Below are 22,629 nucleotides of genomic sequence, written 5' to 3' on the forward strand. Positions count from 1 at the left end.
CCGAAGACCCTTTCATAATCTGAAAAAGAAGTTTTGTTTTAATAATTTTTTGACAATATTTTGGTTTCAAAGCAAAATGTATAAATTCAGCGTAAGACTGAAGTTCCTAGGGACAACATCAAAAGACCAATGTGCATGATAAAGCAAAAATGGAATTCACATAGTTAAGCCTGTGGCTGCTGTTTTTTTTTAAACTCATGATCAAGTTCATAACAAAATTACTAGATTACAAAAGGAATGCAGCACTAACAGAATACAGAAGGGCAATCAATGAACAAAAGACAAATAAATAAGAAACATTGATCCCGAAAAATCAGGGCTATAAGTCTGAGGGAAAAACGAACTTTCTTCTTGCAAGGCCGTGAACACAATTTGATATGGAGACAAGCGTTTGGTTTTGAAATTTCCTACATTTAGTTACGGCCCTGTTAAAATAAAGGTGAGGTAAGGTTTCCTGAGACAATATACCGCAAGTTAAATGAAACCAATTTTCAGACATTTCAAGTATATTTAAATAATATTTATACTTTTGTTATTAAAAAAATTGGGAAGTGTTTCCCGATTTTTTTGGGGAAAAAAAGATGAATTTATCATCGGAAGAATCTGGTGCCATCTCATACTTTCGATTAGCCTGCTAAGTTATTTATTTTCTATACATTGCAAGTCAGGTAATTTATTTTCAAACTGCCACAGAACAAACCATTTATTTTTGTAATTATTAAGTCTGAGTTATCTATTTTCAAGATCCTCCTGCCCCCCCCCCCCCCCCCCCCCCCCCCCCCCCCCGAATATCAAATGGTCGTCCCCTAATGAAAGCCAATGGAACATCTGTATTTCTTACAGGATCTTGTAGAACCTACTTTTGGTTTGTACATACCAGTCTTGTCTAATATCACCACCACAATAGAACTTATGTTTGGTATTCTAACCTGTACCAAGGAATACATAAAAAAAATCTTGCAAAAAAAAGCCCACAAACTGAGCTAGTCTTAACTTGACCACAAACATCTAGTGTTGTGTATGTTAAAAATAGATATTAAATGTGCCTGTCAATATAAGGTAGTGTTCCAATCCTGTTTAAAAATCCATATCAGACAGATATGTCTGTGTATATGACGAAGATATCTAGCTCTGTTGTCAATACATTGGAGATTATATTTTATATGGTTTAGAAATGAAACATTTCTGGCTTTGTGAAACGTTTGAACTTGAAAAATTAAAACAATGCTTTATGTGCGGAGCGCTTTTCTGCAAAATATTTGCATGACTTGTCCATCGGCTTGTATGGTGAAATTGGTCATTCATCCCTTTTACCGCATGTATTTTTGGGGTTCTATTTTTTATTATCTGATAAAGCTTTCGCCGCAGTTTACAATGTTTTCTCGGGGTACCAATCTGCTCTATCACCCTCTCAGCTATGTGTTATTTAATCATTTTATGTTAGTATATATACGACTTTAAGCGTTCTTGGTGAAGGTAAATCATTGAAAGTATTTTAAAATATATTGCCTTTTTGATATTTTTTGCGCGTTTATGTACATATGTCCTTTTTACAAATGAACACGCCCAATGGCAGGTGATATTTTTTTCGCGTCAATGTGTAGTTGTTTTTCATTTAGTAATTATTAAAAGTGTTGATATATACTCTATGACCGCTATTGATACAACTTGATGTATGATTGATAGACTAGTAATCATTTGTAACATACATGCTAAGTTATATAGGTAAGTATTCACTGTCGGCTGTGTCAAGTCTGTGACATGTAACTTAAGATAAATTTGTATGTACTACTTCCTTTCTCAACAAATTTTCAGGTAAGTTTGTTTGTTTTTTTTGATTCTCATAAAGTAAAACTTTACCATTAACGCCTTATTTAACAATATTTGGATTAGTAGTAATTTAAATGTAGAAAATGCTATTTTTCATCGGCATCTCAACATTCATATATAAATGCTAGGTAAACCACTTATATCAAATTATACCAAAAGAGATTGATTTGTAGCCAAAGTATATTCGATTCAGGTAGGTCCATAGACATGAGTTCTTCAATTTCTCAATTTTCAAAATCTCTCCCCCCCCCCCCCCCCCAATAAAAAAATTAAATAAATAATAACATAACGAATGACTGTAAAAATAAGAACTTGAATGTGAGGCCTGGATTTTAACGCATAGTTCGATACAGGTTGTACAATTTTGTTCCTTGAGAAACGAATATTGAGTATTTTATCACGTGTGTCCTTGTTGAATCATCAGATATGTGATAGAAACATTCAGATAGGTTATTTTTAAAATTAAAAGAATGTTTAACATTAAATGTAAGTATTAAAAACACCATAAATTACCAAGGGCTTTGATCATTTTTTTAGTGATGGATAAGATCATTAAAAACTTTCATGTTCATAAAAAAAGTAAATTTTCCGATTTTTTAAATGATGAATAAAAGTGAAACAAAGTAAGTATGTGAAGTAAAATTTTGTTTGATCATTCACGAAATTGAGTGCATATAACCGAAACCTAATATAGAGATTCAGAGCTATACATAATGAATAAATCAATGTTATTGTTTATGATCTTTTGACAGAATATACTAATGTTTTCCTTTTTTATGCTTGGAAAAAAATCGGAACCATATTATAGTGATCTTGTCTGTCCATCTGTGCATAGGCTCCGATACAAATATCCTCTGATCCGAGCACGCGAGTTGTTATAAATATGAATCTCTGTAACTATATGAAGTATATTATTTTTAAACTTGATTGGTATCCCAATGATTTAACTGATTTAATATATACACAGATGGCAGATATACGACAGATTAAGTGGGGGGGGGGGGGGGGGGGGGGGGATGACTACAACTGCAAATAGACTAACCCTATTGAAGTATTGTGTTTATAAATTTGTGGTTTTTTACTGATTTCTAAACAATGCTAAAGTATGGTTATTAAATGAATTTTACACAAATAATTGATAGTAAGTTAGCAGGACTAGGGTCAAGTTTGCAATTGATATATAAAAAGTTAGTGTGTCATTCTTCAAAATCTTGTTAACATGAAACACACGTACACAATGAGTGACTATTAATCCAAATGACTTCGTCACAGCAAATGTAAGCGAACCTGCGAGGATAAGTCATATTTAAGGTAATATTGGGTGTCTTCCTCTATCTTGGATTGTAAAAAACGGAATACCTAAGGTCCACATTTTCTGTCAAGTTAGCAAAATTTGATACAGGAATGCAGATATTTAATTTGCATTTTCATTCAAAAGAACCAATTTATAAGAATACAACTTATAAATATTAATATTTTTACAAGTGTTGATTATTTTTGGTTGTTTTTAAATGTTTTTGAATTGGCATTTTAAGGGGAGGTAACTCTAAAACAGTGCATTTTCTGAAGGATTCTACATGGAATTTTCCTATTCTGTATTCTAGCCGGAAAAAAAGTACGGTGACCTTATCTTTTCTTTTGATATTCCTAAAGCATTGTCTGAAAGCTATCTTTTCCTAATTTATTTTACAATTCTATCATTTTGTTTAGTGTCTAATCACCAAATGGTGTTTATTCCTGTATAATCCATACAAAATGTGTCATTATGTTACAACCTGTAGCTTGAGAAAATGCGCGGTGACCTATCATTTTTATTATATTTTTGAACATGTATCAATAGATACTACGTTTTTGCAAAGTATGTACAAATTCTATCATTTTTATTTTAGACTCCCATACCACCTTATAATAAGTCATTCTCTTAATAAAAAAAACTTTTATTTCATCAAAAATTTCCCTAACATGCAAATCATTGTTGTTGTGTGGGATTTTTAAGTGTCATTTATTCACATTATTATAGTAGCATTTCACCTGAGAATAACTTTATCGATCAGAAGACTGTCCCAAGTCAGAAGCCTCTGGCCTTTGCTAGTCTTGTATGGTTTTTATTCTTTTAAATTTTAGTTCATTTATATGTTATGCATGAGTTAAGTGTGACGTCAAATTTCACTAGTTCACATTTTGTTTAAAAGCCAACCGAAGCCTGCCTCATCAGTGGCGGATCTAGAAATTTTCATAAGTGGGGGGCAACTGACTGCCTAAGAGGAGGCCCGCTCCCGTCACGCTTCAGTGATTCCTTATATAATCAACCAATTTTTTTTCTTAAAAGGGCCCCCCCCCCCTAAATCCGCCTCTGCTCATGGTATCTACTGGCACAAGTAACATAAACTAACACAATGAACGTATAAACTGACATAAGTAACGTAAAAACTGACACTATTAACGTATAAACTGACATAAGTAACGTATAAACTGACATAAGTAACGTATAAACTGACACAAGTAACGAATAAACTGACATAAGTAACGTATAAACTGACATAAGTAACTTATAAACTGACATAAGTAACTTATAAACTGACACAAGTACAGTATAAACTGACACAAGTGCTAATTTTTAAAGTGACAAAAGGTTTATGCATAATCTGACATAAAAAACGTACGAATTACTACATACTAAAGACAAACATAACATATAAACTGGCACAATTTAACGTATACACTGAATATGTTTAGATTAACACAAGTAACGTGTTTACTGACAAAAATAACGTATAAACAGACAATCTGTTGGCCCCGCTGTAAATAACAGACACATCATTTACCATAAGACATTGGAATTTCAACTAATTTTACCTTGATTTTTGACTTACAAAGTTGTACATACAAAATGACACACCCTCTGATGTTTCAAATATAAACTTTGATATCATCATGGTCCTCAAGATATAGAGCTGTCACCATCGTTTCCATTGGATATGGGGTTTTATACTAACACCTAAGATTTTTACCTTGACCTTTGACCTACAAATTTTTACATACATTATGACTGACACACCCTTTGGTGTAAGTTAATATACATAAAATTGAGAAAGGAAATGGTGAATATGTCAAAGCGACAACCACCCGACCATAGAGCAAACAACAGCCGAAGGCAACCAATGGGTCTTCAATGTAGCGAGAATTCCCGCACCCGTAGGTGTCCTTCAGCTGGCCCCTAAAATATGCATAATAGTACAGTGATAATGGACGTCATACTAAACTCCGAAATATACACAAGAAACTAAAATTTAAAATCATACAAGACTAACAAAGGCCAGAGGCTCCTGACTTGGGACAGGCGCAAAATTGCGGCGGGGTTAAACATGTTTATGAGATCTCAACCCTCCCCCTATACCTCTAGCCAATGTAGAAAAGTAAAAGAATAACAATACGCACATTAAAATTCAGTTCAAGAGAAGTCCGAGTCTGATGTCAAAAGATGTAACAAAAGAAAATAAATAAAATGACAATAATACATAAATAACAACAGACTACTAGCAGTTAACTGACATGCCAGCTCCAGACCTCAATTAAACTGATTGAACGGTTATGTCTTCATCATATGAATATCAGGTACAATCCCTCCCGTTAGGGGTTTAGTATCATACTATCATAAAATATATGAGAAGAACATAACCCGTGTCATGCCAACAACTGTTTTTTTTAGAAATAAATGTGTTTAGTTCCGATGCAAAGACCCTATCAGTGAATCAATGTTAAAGCCAAAATATGCAATCTTTAATGACCTGACCACAGTATCGTAACTATATCCCCTTTTAATAAGTCTATTTAAAGGTTTTGTTAGTTTCTGAGGAGAATACTGACATTTTTGTGCTTTATAAAGAATATTTCCATAAAATTTTGGATGTGAAATACCTGAACGTATAAGATGTCTGCATGTTGAGTTATATTTACGAATTATTTCCTTATACCGGTGATAAAATTTAGTAAATGTTTTGACCAGTTTGTGATATCGAAAACCCTGGTGTAATAATTTTTCAGTAATACATAAATTTCTCTCGCTAAAATCTAATACATTGTTACATACACGAGCGAATCGTACAAGTTGAGATATATAAACACCATAAGATGGTGACAAGGGAACATGTCAAGTTTGAACTCTGAAATTATAACGATTTTTAAGGTATAGAGCGGACACAACCATAGGTTCTCAACTTAAACTTAAGTTTTTAACCTTGACCTTTGACCTACAAAGTTGTACATACATCATGACACACCCTGTGGTGTTGGTTAATATACATGTCAAGTATACATTTTGAAATCATACCAGTACTCAAGATATAACGTGGTAACGCAAAACGGCAGATGGCAAGTAGACTCGTGAAGCTCGCATCATGTCTTCAAGCAGCATAAACTTTTAGAACGAACACATGCCTTCGGCTCATCGTGACTGAAATAACATTAAATCTTGTTATCATATCTAAAGCAGATTTTACGTAAATATTATAATACAATTATGCTAATTAAAGTAATTGTACTTTGTTTTTATTAATTAACTTCATTAATAAACCATACCTGTTACCTATACGTCAATATTTGATATGTTTCTTGTCTTGGTTGACATTTATACCATATAAAACAAGGACAGTGCTTACGTAAACAATTTGACATTTAAACCATAACAACTGTTAAATCAAGCAAACTGACATAAGGGGGAATTAACCTTTAATTTGTCCTGGCGAATAAAGCATTTTCAAACCGGTCGTTGCCACATAGTAACAAAAGAGAGGCAAATGATACCAAAGGTAAATTCAAACTCATAAGTTGAAAATAAAGTGAAAACGCCATGGCTCAAAAAGAAAAAGACAATTAACAGTACAGTAACACAATACAACATAGTAAGCCAAAGATTGAGCAACTCAAACCCCACAAAAAAATTAAAACTTGAGTGATCTCAGGTGCCCTGGAAGGGTAAGCCGATCCTGCTCCACATGTGGCATCCGTCGTGATTCTCATGTAAGTACAATCCCGGTGATATGTCCAATTCGATAGGTTACTTTCGGGATAAGGGGACGAGATTGTTGCTACCACACTTGGAATATATCCGTCGTCAATTGGGAAACAATCGGACTCAGAAATGACAGTCCCCATGATGGACCTCATATATGGTGAATGCATAGACTTTTAGCATGTCAAACTCCCAACTTTGCCTAGTCACCATTTCAAAATCATGGAGCTTGAACATTGAAGTACGCCGGTATCATAAATTCACGAATACTGTAGCTGGCAAGTTTTGTCGCTCTTACAGTTATTTTTTATTCTCATCTGCTCTATAGTTGTGATCAGACATTAATTATCTTTAGAACTGTTCTAAACTGTTCTAGTTCTGTACTGTTCTTACTGTTATTAGATCTAAAGAAGAACTACTAAAACTATCTTAATGTAGTACTGTCAGGACCATTTGTAGAGTAGTTCTTCTAACTGTTAGAGTCTGATCTATGGTAGGACAGTTCTTATTAAATTGCTAGTACGTAAATAAGAGCAGTTCTCTTGTCGTGATTTAGACCAGCGACAGTTATATAGGTTCCCTTGTATGATCTGTTAAGTCATATTTTAGATAAAGAGGATTAAATTGTAAAAACAAATTACAGTCTAGGATAAAACAAAAATTAAGACTAGTAATATTCTCTTTTTAAAATACAATAATACAGGTCGACGAGAACGCATTACAAGTAGAATATTAAGGATAGTTTTACATGTAAAATATTTTGAATACACATTGATCAAATCATTTTCTCGGAGTTGAGTGTTTTCATTCCCGAATTTATTTAACATTATACATTTTTATGTAAAATGTGTGTCATAGCCTAGATATATAATGCTTCATACTGTAATAATATCTACATTGATCATATTTTTACCTTATTTCTTTGTGTATTGTGTATTTTCACTAAAACTTGCATATTTTATAATAATCATTACATATTATGATGTTAATGTATCTTGCCCGACAAGGGGCCGTGATTAGTAAAATAAAAATAACGTCTAATGTCATACATGTACGTTCGTGGTTAGTGTGATTATGTAAATTTTGTCAGCACTGATATTAACAAGTTTAGAAACCTAAAAACTGATTTACTACTTTGAACCTTGACAGTTCAACACCATTAATATAATATTTCAAAGAAAACTAGTTAACAGACAGGGAATGTTCGTGTTGTAAAATTATCTCAGATTTCAAAAGCAGTATAAACTGTATTTTTTCTACTCAAATAAGAGCAAGTGTATAATTTGAAGCTTTTTGTACTTAATTATAACAATAACAATTGAACAATTCACCGTAATTAATAATTAATCACAAAAAGAAATAATAAAAAATATACAAAATATACAAAATAAAGAAATCAATGAATGATAAAATGAAATTAAATGGAATACTTTAGTTCAGAGTTGGGCTGTATAAAACTTTCAAGGTCAGTACTGTCCACAAATATTCTCAGGTAGGACAGCTTCTGTCAGAAGTGTTATCAAGGTGTCAGCAGCATTGATATACAGACTTTTCTAGAGCAGTTCTCCTAGCAGTTCCTGTCAGATTTTAAGGGAGGTTATAATAAAATTGATCCCAACTGTGTTAGTTTGAATCGTTAATGCATTTCTCCACTTCATATGTCTTATATGAAATTATTATCATTAAATATAACAATCAAATACTATCATACACTATTACTTTATTGTTTATCAAGTTTTTAAATCATGACTGCAATGTTTTTTCATCTCTCTGCTACAGCGTTTAAATGGCACTTCCTCGTGTACAAAGCAATGACAGTATTTGTGACGGTGGGGAACCCCGTAGGAAGGGTAGTGACAACCTACTGGACACAGCAGATGACCTTGTCGATAGACTAGATGGACTAGCTGACATCTTAGCAGAAATTGAAGATACTTTCCAAAAGGTAGGTCAATGTAAACTATAGCAGAAATTGAAGATACGATTCAAAAGGTAGGTCAATGTAAACTATAGTTTTATTGCAAACCAAATGAAACTTTTCCACAGAATCATCTATTATATTGGTCAATCTATTTAAACTTTTGTCAGTTATATTATCCCATGCCGGCCAGTGTTTGCTTTGCATCACGATGCGGAGCTATAGTTTCAGTCGACATATACGCCATCCCGAATTAATTACTTGTCACATGAAAGATTCTGATTGGTTGCATTATAATGCAGCTGAGATATAGCAACAGCTATTGGCTTAAATGAGATAAAGAATTACCGACTTTTCTCGTCCAGGATAAGACAGCAAATGCCGGGAAAGCTATGTGTATTTCAGTTCCGTTCAACTCAATCGGAACTACTCGGCCTTTCTGGTTTCACGAAGTGTTTGTACTGCATAGCGAGAATGGCCGAGTAGTTACGATTGCCGTTCAACTGTCATTAATTCATGTTCGTTTTGTCACGTTATGCATATTATTTCAAAGATACATTCAATATTGAAATATCAATTATTAATACGTGTTTTTTTGCTTTGTTACTCTGGCTGCAATTTGCACGATTTGCTTTACTAAAAAATGTTCCTATACCATGCTTACTTTTTAAATTGTTATTTGTATGGAGAGTTGTCTCATTGGCACTCACACCACATCTTCCTATATCTATTTACAAAAATGCATTCGTATTTTATAACTTCTGAAAATATATAGGTACACCTCCAGAGAGGTTCACCTCAAGAGTTGTGTCTAATTATATATTTTTTTTAATTTTCAACAAGTAATTTAAGATTTTTGAAAGCATGGGTGTATAACGCACATTATTAAAGTACATCCATTTTCTATCAATCAATTATATCTAAAAACAAGCGTTAGCCTTTCAAAAAGGGCTAGTCGACTCTTAGCTGATGAAAATGGAAAGTGCTCTCGCTTTGTAGATTAATTCATTTACTAGAATATCCACGTGCATCAATCAACACATTTTACCACACAGGTGAGGTCACACGTTATGTAGTAGTATTTATCGTTTAACGTTGTTGTTTACGAAACTCCAGAAGATTCGACTATTTATAATTAAAAGTTACCCGTGTACCATTATCATGAATAAGCATGATTAATAACCAGGCAAAATCTAATTGCTTAAATAGAGAGGACAAATCCGATACTCTACGGGATTGAAGGACATTTTCTAGGTTTGGATTGTCCTAACCAATCAATAAACTTTGAGTATTCACGTCTCGTAATATCTTCCAATCAGGTAGCAAGAAAAATTCACGCACTAATAGTCCATCAGCTAGTTTTCAAAAGCGCTCTAGTTAAGGAGTTTGTGTTACACCCCAGGGTACCGCAATTTTTTTTGATAGAATTCAACTTCAGTATCTTATTGATAAAATACAAGGTGTTAGACCAAAAAAAAAGTGTCCAAAAGAGGTTTAAAAACGTCCCTTACAATGGTCCCCTTATTTAACTATCACGACTAAGTAATTTTTGATTAAATCTTTTAATATAAAGCGATTGAAAAAAAATAAAGTATAGGTTAAAACAACTAAAACAGATATAAAACTATCATATTTAATGTAAAACTAAAGATTTTTTGTTTAAAAAAAGTGTGTATTTACATTACAAACAATGCTATTTTTTGGGGTTAAAATTAAGGCATATTTTCTCATTTCATAAAGAAATTCGTAATACAATTATCCGTTTTTGTGAATTAAACTTTAAAATTGACCAGTATGCAATGTTTAAACTATTTGCAGTATGTATATATCGTCTAAAATATGAATTATTCAATAAAACATATGTACGTGCAAATACTCGTGAAATACCGGAAATCATCAAATTACCGTCTTCGATTCAGTTGACAATATATTCACACATACGCACTTTAAGCTTATCAATTTGCAACTGAAATCAAACATTTAGTTGTCGATTATGTTGTTTTTCTGAGACAAATTATTTTATAAAGTAAATGTGTAACAAAATATTTATGAAAAAAATACAAATTAAAGTTAATTTTTTGCGTTTTGAAAAGGTGCACTCTATCGAACTCAATAAAGGTGTGCTTGTTTACATTTTGTGTTTTAGCTATGTGGTGATTGAGTTAAGATTGTTAAGTCTTTCAATCGACAAACATTGCTTTGAACGTAGGTCAAATAGTCAGTTGGGGAATTTGTTTAGACTTTTTACTTTCTTTGGCACACAATAATGTCGATTTGACATACCATCTGGTTACTATTTATTTGCTTTTCGTAATATTTACATTGTTCCTAATTTGATAGTGCTTTTTATCATTTTTCTTTCCTTTTTAATTGGATATATTGCTTCACTATTGTTTTATAAATTGTGTACATATTGTCACACTACATGTGCTTTTATAGCAGTCATTGGGAAACGGTTTGGCGATGCAGGGCTGGGCGATCTCCTGTTTTAGTCTGGAGTTATTGGGTCAGGTTCTTTGACTGGTGTATTTGAAGGTAAACATTATAATCGAGCGCTGCGATTGCTCAAAATTGTATCTGAAGCTTTTGAACGATTACGTTGGGAAGCATTTGGTTCTTGTCTTAATTCAAATGATGAGAATGAATTTCTCGATCCTAATTTTCAGCATCTGCTTTGTCAATCTTAGTTCAAATCAGACAAAATTAACAGAAAACAACTTAAAAACCTTGCTAATTTCACCTTCTGTTGGTAAACTATTTGAGGCATTTAGTGTATATTGCAATCTAAGTGAGGGACTAATGAAAAAGTTCTGGAATTCTTACATAGAAATGGTCGAACTTTTATTGGTATGTATAAGAGCAACAAGGGAAGGTAAGTGGGAACTTCATTTGGCATGTTTTGAAAAAATGTTACCATGGTTTTTCGCATATGACCGTCAAAACTATTCCCGATACATGTCAGTATATTTGCTTCACATGCAAAATCTGCAAAATACATATCCTGATGCCCATGTATATCTTTCATCTGGTGGTTTTTGTGCTCTCATGGATTTTCTAGATCTCCAGTTGACCAAACAATCGAGCAAACGTTGAACAGAGATACCAAAATAAGAGATGGCATTGTTGGTTTCAGTTTGAATAAAGGTTCTGTTAAACGTTGGTTGCTAAATGCACATGACAGAGCTTCAATATCATCAAAATGTCGAGATTTGGCATGAATAGTTAATCCTGAAACATCGACACAAACAGAACTTGACAAAACTCGAATGAAATGAGATGAAACTGACGTTTTGAAATTGGTTCAAACACTGCAAAGGTGGACAAACCCATTTGAGACATCTGAGCAGCTATCAGGCTTGTCCTCGGGCACCGTTTCTTCCTCTGAATTAATGTGCGACGCCTAGAAAAAGGAAATGTTGGCATCAGACAATTTATCAGTGAACGGCTTGTTCAAAAGTCAATCGGCAAATGGAAGCTATTCCTGAGGAAAGCATGTGGATATTTGATTGCATGGCAGTCATTCAATCCATCACAAGGATACCAAATACTTTTTCTGATTTGGCAAATGTTGTTTTTAAAACCATCCTTTCAGTTTCAAAAAGAGCTCCCCGCATTGATTTTGTCACTGATCAGTATCCCACAATATCCATAAAAAAATAGAACGGGATCGCAGGTCCTTGGGAGGGCAAATCATAACAATAATTTCGAGACCATCACAATCGTGTCCTCGGCAATGGAGGAAATTGTTGTCAGTTGGTAGAAACAAAGTTGCTCTTGTTAAATTCTTTGTGTCGGAACGGATTAAACAATCCTATAGATTTACACTTGAAGGAATTGATTTATTTGTATCACTGTTGAAAATGAAATAGTGACAAGTGTAAAATGCACTGAGCTTCTAAGCAAACAGGAAGAAGCCGACAAAAAAATGTTTCTTCATGCAAAACACGCAGCTGACAAAGGTTACGATTCCATTGTAATAAAATCAATCTGATGTGGAAGTATTGGCCTGCTATTTTCAGAATCGCATCAGTTCAAATATTATTCTTCTGATAGGTACGTCTTCCAAATGCAGATTATTAAATGTGCAATCAATGTGCGCAAAATTTGTGGAGAATTTTTGTAGAACACTGACAGGATTTCACGCCTTTAGTGGTTGTGATTCAGTTAGTGCTTTGTCTGGTAAGGGGAAAAGCAAAGCATTTGGCGTTTTGAATCGTTCTGTGGAGTTTTCAGAAGGTCTATCCCGTCTTGGTGAAAATTTTAAAAGAGGTAGGCGAAGGACTGTCAAAAACACTCGAGAGGTTTTTGTGTGCTATATATGAATACGATTATAATAGCATCAATGAAATTCAGATTTTTTTTTGCAATGCAAAAAACATTCATTGTCATCTACTGCCCCAACAAAAGATGCAATGTTAAAGCACATCAAACGATTCAACTTTCAGGCAAAGATTTGGAAATCTGCTCTATAACACAACACTGTTCCATCGCCAAACAATCATGATTGGATTGTTAAGAACGATTTGATCAGCATCAATTGGCTAGACCAACCGCCATGATTCCATGTTTTTCCCTTTCTGACCTTTGAATTTTGTTCAACTGTCTTTAGTTACTTGATGTTCTATGTTTTAATGTAAAAAATATACCTTTTTTTATCAAGAAAACTAGTATGTATGCTTTGGTTCATTCAACATCATGAATTTTGGTTATAACCCTCCCCCTTTTTTTCTTGGTCCTAAACGATTTAAAAATTAAATAAAAATTAGCCTCCGTATTAATAAGATATGACTTGTTCAATTTAATAGGGGTAATTGTACCGAATACTTGGTTATTTTTTCTTTTTTCTGTATATATGTGTGAAACACAATTTTTGATATACTCTTAAATTAGACCCCTTTTAACCCCTTTTGGACACTTTTTCAAAAGTCTAACACCTCTTAAAATATTCTTCAGACATTACTCTTTAGACTTATACCAAAAAATTGCGGTACCCTGGGGTGTAACACAGAACTGAAATTTTGCCTTACCAGCTGATGGACTATAACTGTCCATCGTTCAATTCTTAATCTCGACTAGGAGTCGATAATTATCACATTTCCAATACTATTTAACAACCACATGCACACATATTACCTTACATTAGGATAGAGCGAAGTAGTCCATAGATTTTTCGAAATCTGAAACTTGTGTACAATTATGTTAATGCAGGTTAATAACAAAAAGAAGCAATAAACATATAAGGCAAGTATTATACAGACACATTAAGAGACACAAAAAGTAAAGCGCACGTGTTTGAAAAATACAACACGAAGATACAAATTCAATTGCATAAGCATAAAAGAAATCCAATGTCTCCAATAGGGAAAATGAAATGTGCATGTGTAGAAAAGAAGTCTGTAGCTTCATGTTGTAATCTATAAAAAAAAAATTGATTTCAGGATGACGAAGATGATAATGATTCAAAAAGGCCAAATATTTTCAGACGTCTGAAAGATGGATTAGATTCGGCAAGATCATTAATTGCTTGCCTTAAACGTGAAAAATGGAGAGTCAATCGCCGAAAGATGAGTGTCGACATGAGAATGGGAGAGTTAGATGACTATAAAATGCACCTCAAACAGGACATGGTGAGGAATCCTTATAGGAATATGACTACTGCACATGCTTATTTAGGTTAAATTGTATAATTGGTGTCTCGGTAACATCCTGGTGTGAAAACTGTCACACCAATAATATCCATAAGTTCTTTCCTTTATATCACTCTAATATTGGTGATTGAACGAATTTTCAATCGGTCGACAAGTGTACTGTTTATATCACAAAGGTGTACTACATGAAATAAGAATACTTGATTTCATTGGAAATTTATTGCGTTGTTAAAATCTGCAATGAAACAGCAAAAATATATCGGTTAGTTTTTGTTATCACACAAAAATGAGTTTAACAGTCATAAAAAAAAACATTTTCTGACGATTTTCCACAACCTGATCCATACCTTTTATTATATAAACTACATTTTAGCAAATTATTAGAAAATTCTATCGATTTTAATTAAGACCCTAATCTACCCTAAATATACTTAATATGCTGCAAATAGTTTGGAGTCAGGAGCCTGTAATTCAGTGCTTGTCGTTTGTTGCTGTGTTACATATTTGTTTTTCGTTCATTATTTTGTACATTAATTTGGCTGTTAGTTTTCTCGTTTGCATTGGAATACTTTTGTGATTCCAGGACCTTTTATTGCTGACTATGCTGTTTGGGCTTTGCTCATTGTTGGAGGCTATACGGAGACATGTAGCTGATAGTTTCTGTGTCATTTGGTATCTTTTTATTGTGTAGGGTTGTTTCATTGGCAATCTTCTTTTATATATAAACATGCCTTTTATGTTGTTTTAAATATGGAAAGACGATATTTTAAACAGAAATGACATAATTTATGATGAAGGTAAATCCAAAAAAGCGCTTCGAATGCATGAAATTTATACTCTTTTCATTTTTAATGACATACTTCTTTGACTTTTAGACATCTTTGAACACGACAGTGGATGATTTAGCACTACGTTTGATCCAATCAGAGAATGACAACTGTGATGCACAAGAAGCTCTAGAAGAATTGGAAATAGCCAAAGCAGAAGTTGAAGACGAGTTGGTGGATGCAAACAAACGAATAAAAAGTAAATAGAACCAACAATGAACTTCAATAAATAATGATTTATTTAAGAATGAAATCAGTGCTTCTAATCGTATATAATTTTTTTTCAAAAACCATACACAAATAGTATATAACACATAGTTCAAATTTAAACACAGTAAATAAACAACAGAAATGATACATAAATCCATACACCGATTATTCGCTTGTCTCAAAAGAATATCGAAAAGAACTAGAATAGACATGGATGTTGTACGATTGTCAAAGAGACAATATCCACCATAGTCAAAAGGACTAAGATTTAAACAACTATAAAAGATGTTCATACGTCCTTCGACGATGCGCAAACCCCTTACCGTATCTAGATCAACCCGTGTATTGATTTTCCTGTTTGTTTTTTACTCGTTGATGACAAATGATTAAAAAATATATATACCAAAACCATTTATTGATATGAAAATGTGTCTATTTCTATTATTCCTTTCGCATGAAAGCAACTATCAGATATTTCCTTGTAATTTTTTATTCAAGTTTAAGTTATCTTTTTCTCTCCAATAAAGTATATTTGTATCAATTTATATTTATTAGAACTTAACGAAGATAAAGATGATCTGGTCACAGAAATTCAGTCTTTGAGGAGGTTACGAAGTGATTCTGCAGTAAGGAGAGAAAATGCAGAATTGCGCTCAGAAATAGAAGTGTTACACGAAGAAAGACACCACCTAAAAGCCATTATCAGGGACATGGAAGATTACAAAACAGAAAATAACAGTCAAGACGGCGGCTCGGACATATTAACAGTAACGGACGTCAATCTGAATGCTCTTAAACTTAAAACGAAATCAAAGGATGTAAATTCTAATCCTAAAAATAGGAAGAAAGTTGACGGGAGTATACATTTTGTTTGATTGTTATAAGTTGGTTATGGAAATACAAGCAAACTGACAAATGATGATGGAACATTTTTAAATGCACTGGACTTTTTTCTACTTTGATTTATATAATATGGAGAAAGAATATTCACTAAAATCGACCATAATAGAAAGGTGACAGTATAGTCTGGCTACGGTTACATGGAAATGTAACAATAATAAAAATATTATTGTTACATTGGAGACTAATTGCCGGAATGCAAAGTTGGGTAAGGAACCGCTTAATTACGAATGTAACAATAATTATTGAGGCTACGGTTACATTGCGTTATTGTTACATGAAAAATAGCAATGTACGCTAGATTTATTAAACTTAAATCTTCTATATAGTTTTGTTGCTTAATTCATTCATGTCTACTAAATAATACTTGTTATAATAATAAATAATAAATATTAGTATTCAACAAATGGTGTTTAAATAGTTTTAGGTATTAATGGATTTGATGTTCTTAAAGATACTACTTCAAATTAGTAGTGCCAAAGGCGAAAAATATAGTTAATGGTTTATTGTTGAAAACTCGGGCTGAGAAAACTGTTCAAGTTTTAAGTATTTAACTGCACACCTACTCGTATTACTGTCATAATACTTGAACAAAAGATGAAGAGATTCCTATTACCAATTTTGTTTGGGTAAAAAATTTAATACTTGCATGGGATGCGTTTGAAACGAAACAATATCAAGACACAAATTTCATACAGCTATACAAACGCACTTACCAAAAATTGATACATCAAAAGCAAAGTTTGCCAACTGTGAACTAACACTGTGAACTTCTGTATACATGTATAAAATTGAAAATGGAAATGGGGAATGTGTCAAAGCGACAACAACCCGAACATAGAGCAGACAACAGCCGAAGGTCACCAATGGGTCTTCAATGTACGAGAAACTCCCGCACCCGTCGGAGGCGTCCTTCAGCTGGCCCCAAAACAAATATGTAAACAAGTTCAGTGATAATTGACGTCATACTAAACTCCGAATTATACAAAAAAAACTAACATTAAAAAATCATACAAGACTAACAACCCTCCCCCTATACCTCTAGCCAATGTAGAAAAAACAAACGCACAACGCTACGCATAGTAAAACTCAGTTTAAGAGATGTCCGAGTCCGATTTTAGAATCCATGGAGGACGTACTATAAAAAGATAAAAAAAATTGTATGTTATACTTGTATGTATTGTAATTATAAGATAATGTCTTCAACTTTTATTATTTAGTACATGTAACAATAACGCAATGTAACCGTAGCCTCAATAATTATTGTTACATTCGTAATTAATCGGTTCCTTATCCAACCATGCATTCCGGCATTTAGTCCCCAATGTAACAATAATATTTTTATTATTGTTACATTTCCATGTAACCGTAGCCAGTGCCTAGTTAAAAAACGAACGATATATCTGATAAACGCTTTTGTATATAAATATGATACTTTGAGGAAGTGACTACGCATTATTGTTTGAAAAGTGATTTTATTCTTGGTAAATAATTTCTTTAGATATCTTTGATTGTAAAAGTTTGTTACGAAGTGATACAGGGTAAACTTTTTTTATTTGGCAATACTGGGACCTTTATACTATATTAGTATAACACCCCCAGTCTACAAGTTGTTGACATGCTATCTTATCATAAAATTACATGTAATAATTTCAAAGTGTTAGTAAGTTATTAAGTATAACATGTAAACAGCCAAAATTAATATAACTTAAATTACTGTGAAACAATTGAGAGTGAATTATTTATTTAACGTTATGGTAATTGGAGGTAAAGAACTGTGATACAACTTTAACACATTAGGAAAGAACAATGGGTAGATTACAAACCACTGTCAGTGTATTGTTCATGACATGGAGTATCGCCTGAACTGTTGTTATTCTTCAATATTTAATGTAAATGCACACACGTTTTTATTTATAATATGCTGGCGTATTAAATGCATCTGTCAGTCTTCAAGAAAAGTATATAATCATTAATCGTCGTTTTTGGGTAGAGATTGCATTCATGCATTCAAAATACTTTACGGACTAATTCATCATCATCATCATCATACTTTATTTCCTCCTATAGGAGATTGACATAAGACAAAATACAAATATTATGTACAATTAGAAAAGTTTTGAAATCACATAATTAGAAATGTCAATAACTTAATATTTTGAATGGAAAAGTATTTACAGTCTACAGTATTTTAGGAAGGAAAATCCCTCGTTAAGGACTTCCAAACGATGTTCTGGTATTAAAATGTCACAGAGATCTTCATGGTTGCCAAGCAAAAGATCTGAGAAGCTCTCATCCGATTTTGAAACCGTTGTGTACATGAAATTGAAACTAGTTAATTCAGTTAATCTGTTATAAAGTGAAAGTCTCTGTGATTGAAGTTCTGTGCACATGCATATTTGGTGGTTCAGTATATCTAGAACAAAGTGTCCACACAGTTTGCAATTTCCGCTAGTAGGAGGAGTAGTCCAGAGTTTAGCTATATGTTTTGCGGTTAAAAGTCTGCCACTAATTTTTGCATATTGCCACAGGAAATCATAGTTATTGTTTTCAGATAATCTTACGAATTTGACGAAATCGTTGTCCCTGCGCATTCGCTCTTCCTTTTGAAGTCTTTCAATTGGGTTAACAGCACTACTGACAATGTTTTTCCACTGAAACTTGGTCGGGAATGTGCCTGTAAACATATAGTTTGTCAAATATTTCAAAAGGGAAAACTTTGATAAAATGTTAATCACATCTGGGATGAATCCATATTGTTTTCTACATGTATCTCCGAAAAACTGGTATAGTCTGTAGATGAAAATTTGTTTTGTAAGAGATTCCGCCTTCATTTCACATAGTTTACATAGGAACATCAGTTTCCGTTTTTCAACTAGTACTGGTAGTCTCTCGAGGTTGATCATCGATTCGCACATATCTGACCGTGTTCGTCTAGGAAGGCCTTGAATATGCTTCACAATGAAATGTTGGAAAGTTTCAAGAGACGTTATGTCTTTCATTTTTAACCCATTCCAAAGCTCACATCCGTACAGTACCGTAGGTATTACGATTTTATTGTAAAGGCTACACACAGTTAAGGGATTTAGCAAACAAGTTCCAGTACCGGCTATAGCAAAATACGCATTTCGGCCCTTCCTACATGAAAGCTGAATATCTGAGCTTGGCGATAAATCAACCGTTCTTAATATTCCAAGGTGCCTTGTCTCGGTTAAAATGTTAACATCATTATCTCCAAGATTAAATACGTGTTCTAATTCATTTTTGTAGCATAAAATGACAGATTTTAGCGGATTAAACTCAAATCTCCATCTAAGTGAGTAATCGTAAGCACAATTTAACAAAATCTGGAGTCTTTGAGGTGAGGTACCGATGCACACTACGTCGTCAGCAAATGATGGATTACTTGTATGAATATTTGAAATATTTGCAGTTCCAACTAATTCTAATTCATTTAACAGATCATTAATGTACACCAGGTAAAGAAAGGTCGATAGTACACCACCTTGTCTGACGCCTTGTTGGACTTTGAAGGGAACTGATACGTGTTCATTGACGTAAACGGCACTGGTTATATCGCTATAACAATCGGAAATAACTTGTAGTGCTTTACTATTTATACCAAGACGGAATAGTTTGTATATTAGGCCACTATGCCACACTGTATCAAATGCACGGGAACTGTCCAAAAACGCAACGAACAATTTGCAGCCTAATTCTAAGAGGTAATAAATAGTTTCTTGGAAGTTGAAGGAGGCAGTTATACAGCTTAGTCCATTTAGAAAACCTTGTTGTTGTAAATTTGGGAATAAATCATTCTGCAAAGAGGTTACTAGTCGCTTCTTTAATACAGTTTCGAACAGCTTGTAAAGTATTGGCAATAGCGATATAGGACGATAGTTTTCGGGCGCTAGTTTGCACTTTCCATTATCTTTATACAATGGGATTAATAAACCATGCTTCCAACACAAGGGAATACGACCCAAACGAATCACTGCATTAAAAATACGAAGAATAACTGTTTGTAGTTTACTTCCACTGTACCTAACATGTTCGTTTTGTAGCTTGTCATAGCCTGGTGCCTTTTGTAGCTTGAGGTTTCTGATCGCTGTTTCGATTTCAACTATGTTTATTTCCCCTCCTGGGAGGAGGCCATTATATTTTGCACATGACTCGAGTGTGCGATCTGCAAATTCAGTCACGTAGGCCTTGAAATCACTATCAAATTTAGCGTTTTCGGTTGGAGTATACACGCCTGCATAAAAGTCAGCAAATGCATTGGAAATATCTTCAGGAGATTTACACTGTCGGTTATCATGCAGTATTTCTGAAATTTGGTTGGTTTTACGGCATTTCCGACGGGATATTAAGCGCCAAAAGAGTCTATTTGAGTTATCTACCTTACCAATCAAAAATGTTTGTAAACTTTTTTTTTTAATATGACCATATCAATGATATTTCATTTCAACACAGAAGGGCTGAATTTGATAGACGGTTAAAAGGCAACAGTAAATACAATGAAAGGTCGTACAATGATGTCTAGATTTAATTTAGGAAAATATGAATTGATCGGGAATATGATCGAACAAAGAGATAGATATATAGATATATTGATAGATGTAATTAAAAAAAAAAAGCCCACTCCCCGTCTGATATATGTATTTAATTACTTTAGTATTAGTATTTTGGTTTTCAAAAATAAATCTACCTGCCACTGATCGTACTGGGTACAGCAGAGATTCTTGTTATGTAGCATCGAGGCGATTTATGGTCCTCTGGTTAATCAGACGAAATGTTGTACTAGGTCCTCCTCTGAGGTTTTAGCGGAATGTCACACATTTTGAAACAGACGAAATCCTTTCTAACGATCCAAAATTTTGAAGATTAAGTAACTCCGGCCTTGCTTATTCAAAAGTAGAAAGAAGGTTGGGAATACGGCTTCACTTCGGAATCGTTTGCTTTATGCAGATACAATTCATTTCTTCTCCGAAAACTTCAGGTCGTAGTAGTTTCAAAATGAAATTGTCGTCATCCTGAAAACTCTATAGAGTGTAAATAAACTCATTATAGATATAATAATTGTGAACGCGAGACGAATGTTTCGTTCAGTGCATAGGAGAAAAGTTCCAATAAGACAATATCTCACAGAAGTGGTGTCCATTTAGAGAAATGCTTAAATCCACCAGACTCCGTGCAGAGTCTAGCACAAGCAAGTTACAGCATGGCATGCGTTCCTACAAACATCACAGTTAAAATTAATTTTCGATCGTTATCTTTACCAATGAGTTAATTTTCGCAAAGGTTCTTAATGGTTTTAGGCAAGAAATCGTTTTGGCATGCTATGCAATATGTTTTATTGTTGTTGCGTTTACTTCGCTTATTAATGTGAGCCGCTTGTAAGACTGTAAGATGTAGCTAAGTGTTCTACGACATTGTTTTCTTCCAATTTGGAATAGAATCTTGTATTGTTCGTCATTTGTTGGTTTGCTTTCTGTGAGTATGTTTAAGTGCTGATATGTAGTGTCTTTAGGTGTCTTCACGGTAACTGGAAATATGATTACATTCATTAATGTAAAGTGAATTGTTTGACGCCATGTACGGATTCAATGACGAAATCAAGTATTCGGCTTTTTTTCTATATGTCAAATATACAAAAAATCTCAGGCGATGAAAGAGGCCGATTGCTCTGGTCGTTAATCATAGTGTACATCTAGAACTAGTAGCTTAATGTGTTCCTATTTCCTTTGTGATACACATTTACGGGCAATATATTTTAAAACAAATGATTTCCCACTATAAGAATCCTTTAAGATCTCTGTGCATGTTCGACAATCTCTGCTAACTGCCGTAGGTAGTTTGAATCGAACATGAACTTGATAAGATGCGTGTGGGTGTACCTTAGCAAATTGTAAAGCAGTCAGTGGTTTGTTGTTTACCGCAACACTAATAACGAGAGGTGATGTGTGCATTGCAATCCCGACTGTGTGCGGTTGCCTTACCAATTACAACGCGTGAACTAAATATAATATTGTTTTAACTGTTATCTGCGACATTTAGTTGATCTTGTGCGGATCGCTCGGAATTCGGCCAACGGGGTGATTTGTCTTGAAATGCTCTTGTTTTTGACTGTTGTCTCTATGATACAGCTAAATTGTCGTCTTTATTTTACAGTTGAACTGTCGTCCAATGGGGGTTGGTTTTAGAGTAGAGGTGTTAACCTTGGTGTAGCATCTTTTGTATCTTCGGGACCCAAATCGAATCCTTAGGCTAAATCTTTTATACTTT

General features: G+C 33.6%; 1 protein-coding gene across 2 annotated transcripts; it reads left to right on the top strand.

Moving 5' to 3' along the window:
* The first annotated feature begins 1,706 nt into the window (after nucleotides 1-1,706).
* On the top strand, nucleotides 1,707-16,464 carry LOC139514687 (cytospin-A-like). 2 transcript variants are annotated; one of them, XM_071304192.1, is made up of 5 exons: nucleotides 1,707-1,725; nucleotides 8,621-8,786; nucleotides 14,198-14,386; nucleotides 15,283-15,433; nucleotides 16,000-16,464. In XM_071304192.1, exons 2-5 carry the CDS (start codon nucleotides 8,628-8,630, stop codon nucleotides 16,317-16,319), a joined length of 819 nt encoding a protein of 272 aa, XP_071160293.1. In that variant the 5' UTR covers nucleotides 1,707-1,725; nucleotides 8,621-8,627; the 3' UTR covers nucleotides 16,320-16,464. The 2 variants fall into 2 exon arrangements, with proteins under 2 accessions (XP_071160293.1, XP_071160292.1); XM_071304191.1 differs by having other exon boundaries at nucleotides 1,722-1,815.
* Nucleotides 16,465-22,629: the final 6,165 nt, after the last annotated feature.

Source organism: Mytilus edulis, chromosome 3 (genome assembly GCF_963676685.1).
Source record: "Mytilus edulis chromosome 3, xbMytEdul2.2, whole genome shotgun sequence".
Lineage (NCBI taxonomy): Eukaryota > Metazoa > Mollusca > Bivalvia > Mytilida > Mytilidae > Mytilus > Mytilus edulis.

What these genes read in the sequence shown, in the direction of transcription:
- LOC139514687 (XM_071304192.1), top strand. Translation starts at nt 8,628, where the DNA reads ATGGCACTTCCTCGTGTACAAAGCAATGACAGTATTTGTGACGGTGGG. An exon ending in TTGAAGATACTTTCCAAAAG is followed by an intron (nt 8,787 to 14,197) that starts GTAGGTCAATGT and finishes AATTGATTTCAG; the next exon opens with GATGACGAAGATGATAATGA. An exon ending in TGCAAACAAACGAATAAAAA is followed by an intron (nt 15,434 to 15,999) that starts GTAAATAGAACC and finishes TATATTTATTAG; the next exon opens with AACTTAACGAAGATAAAGAT.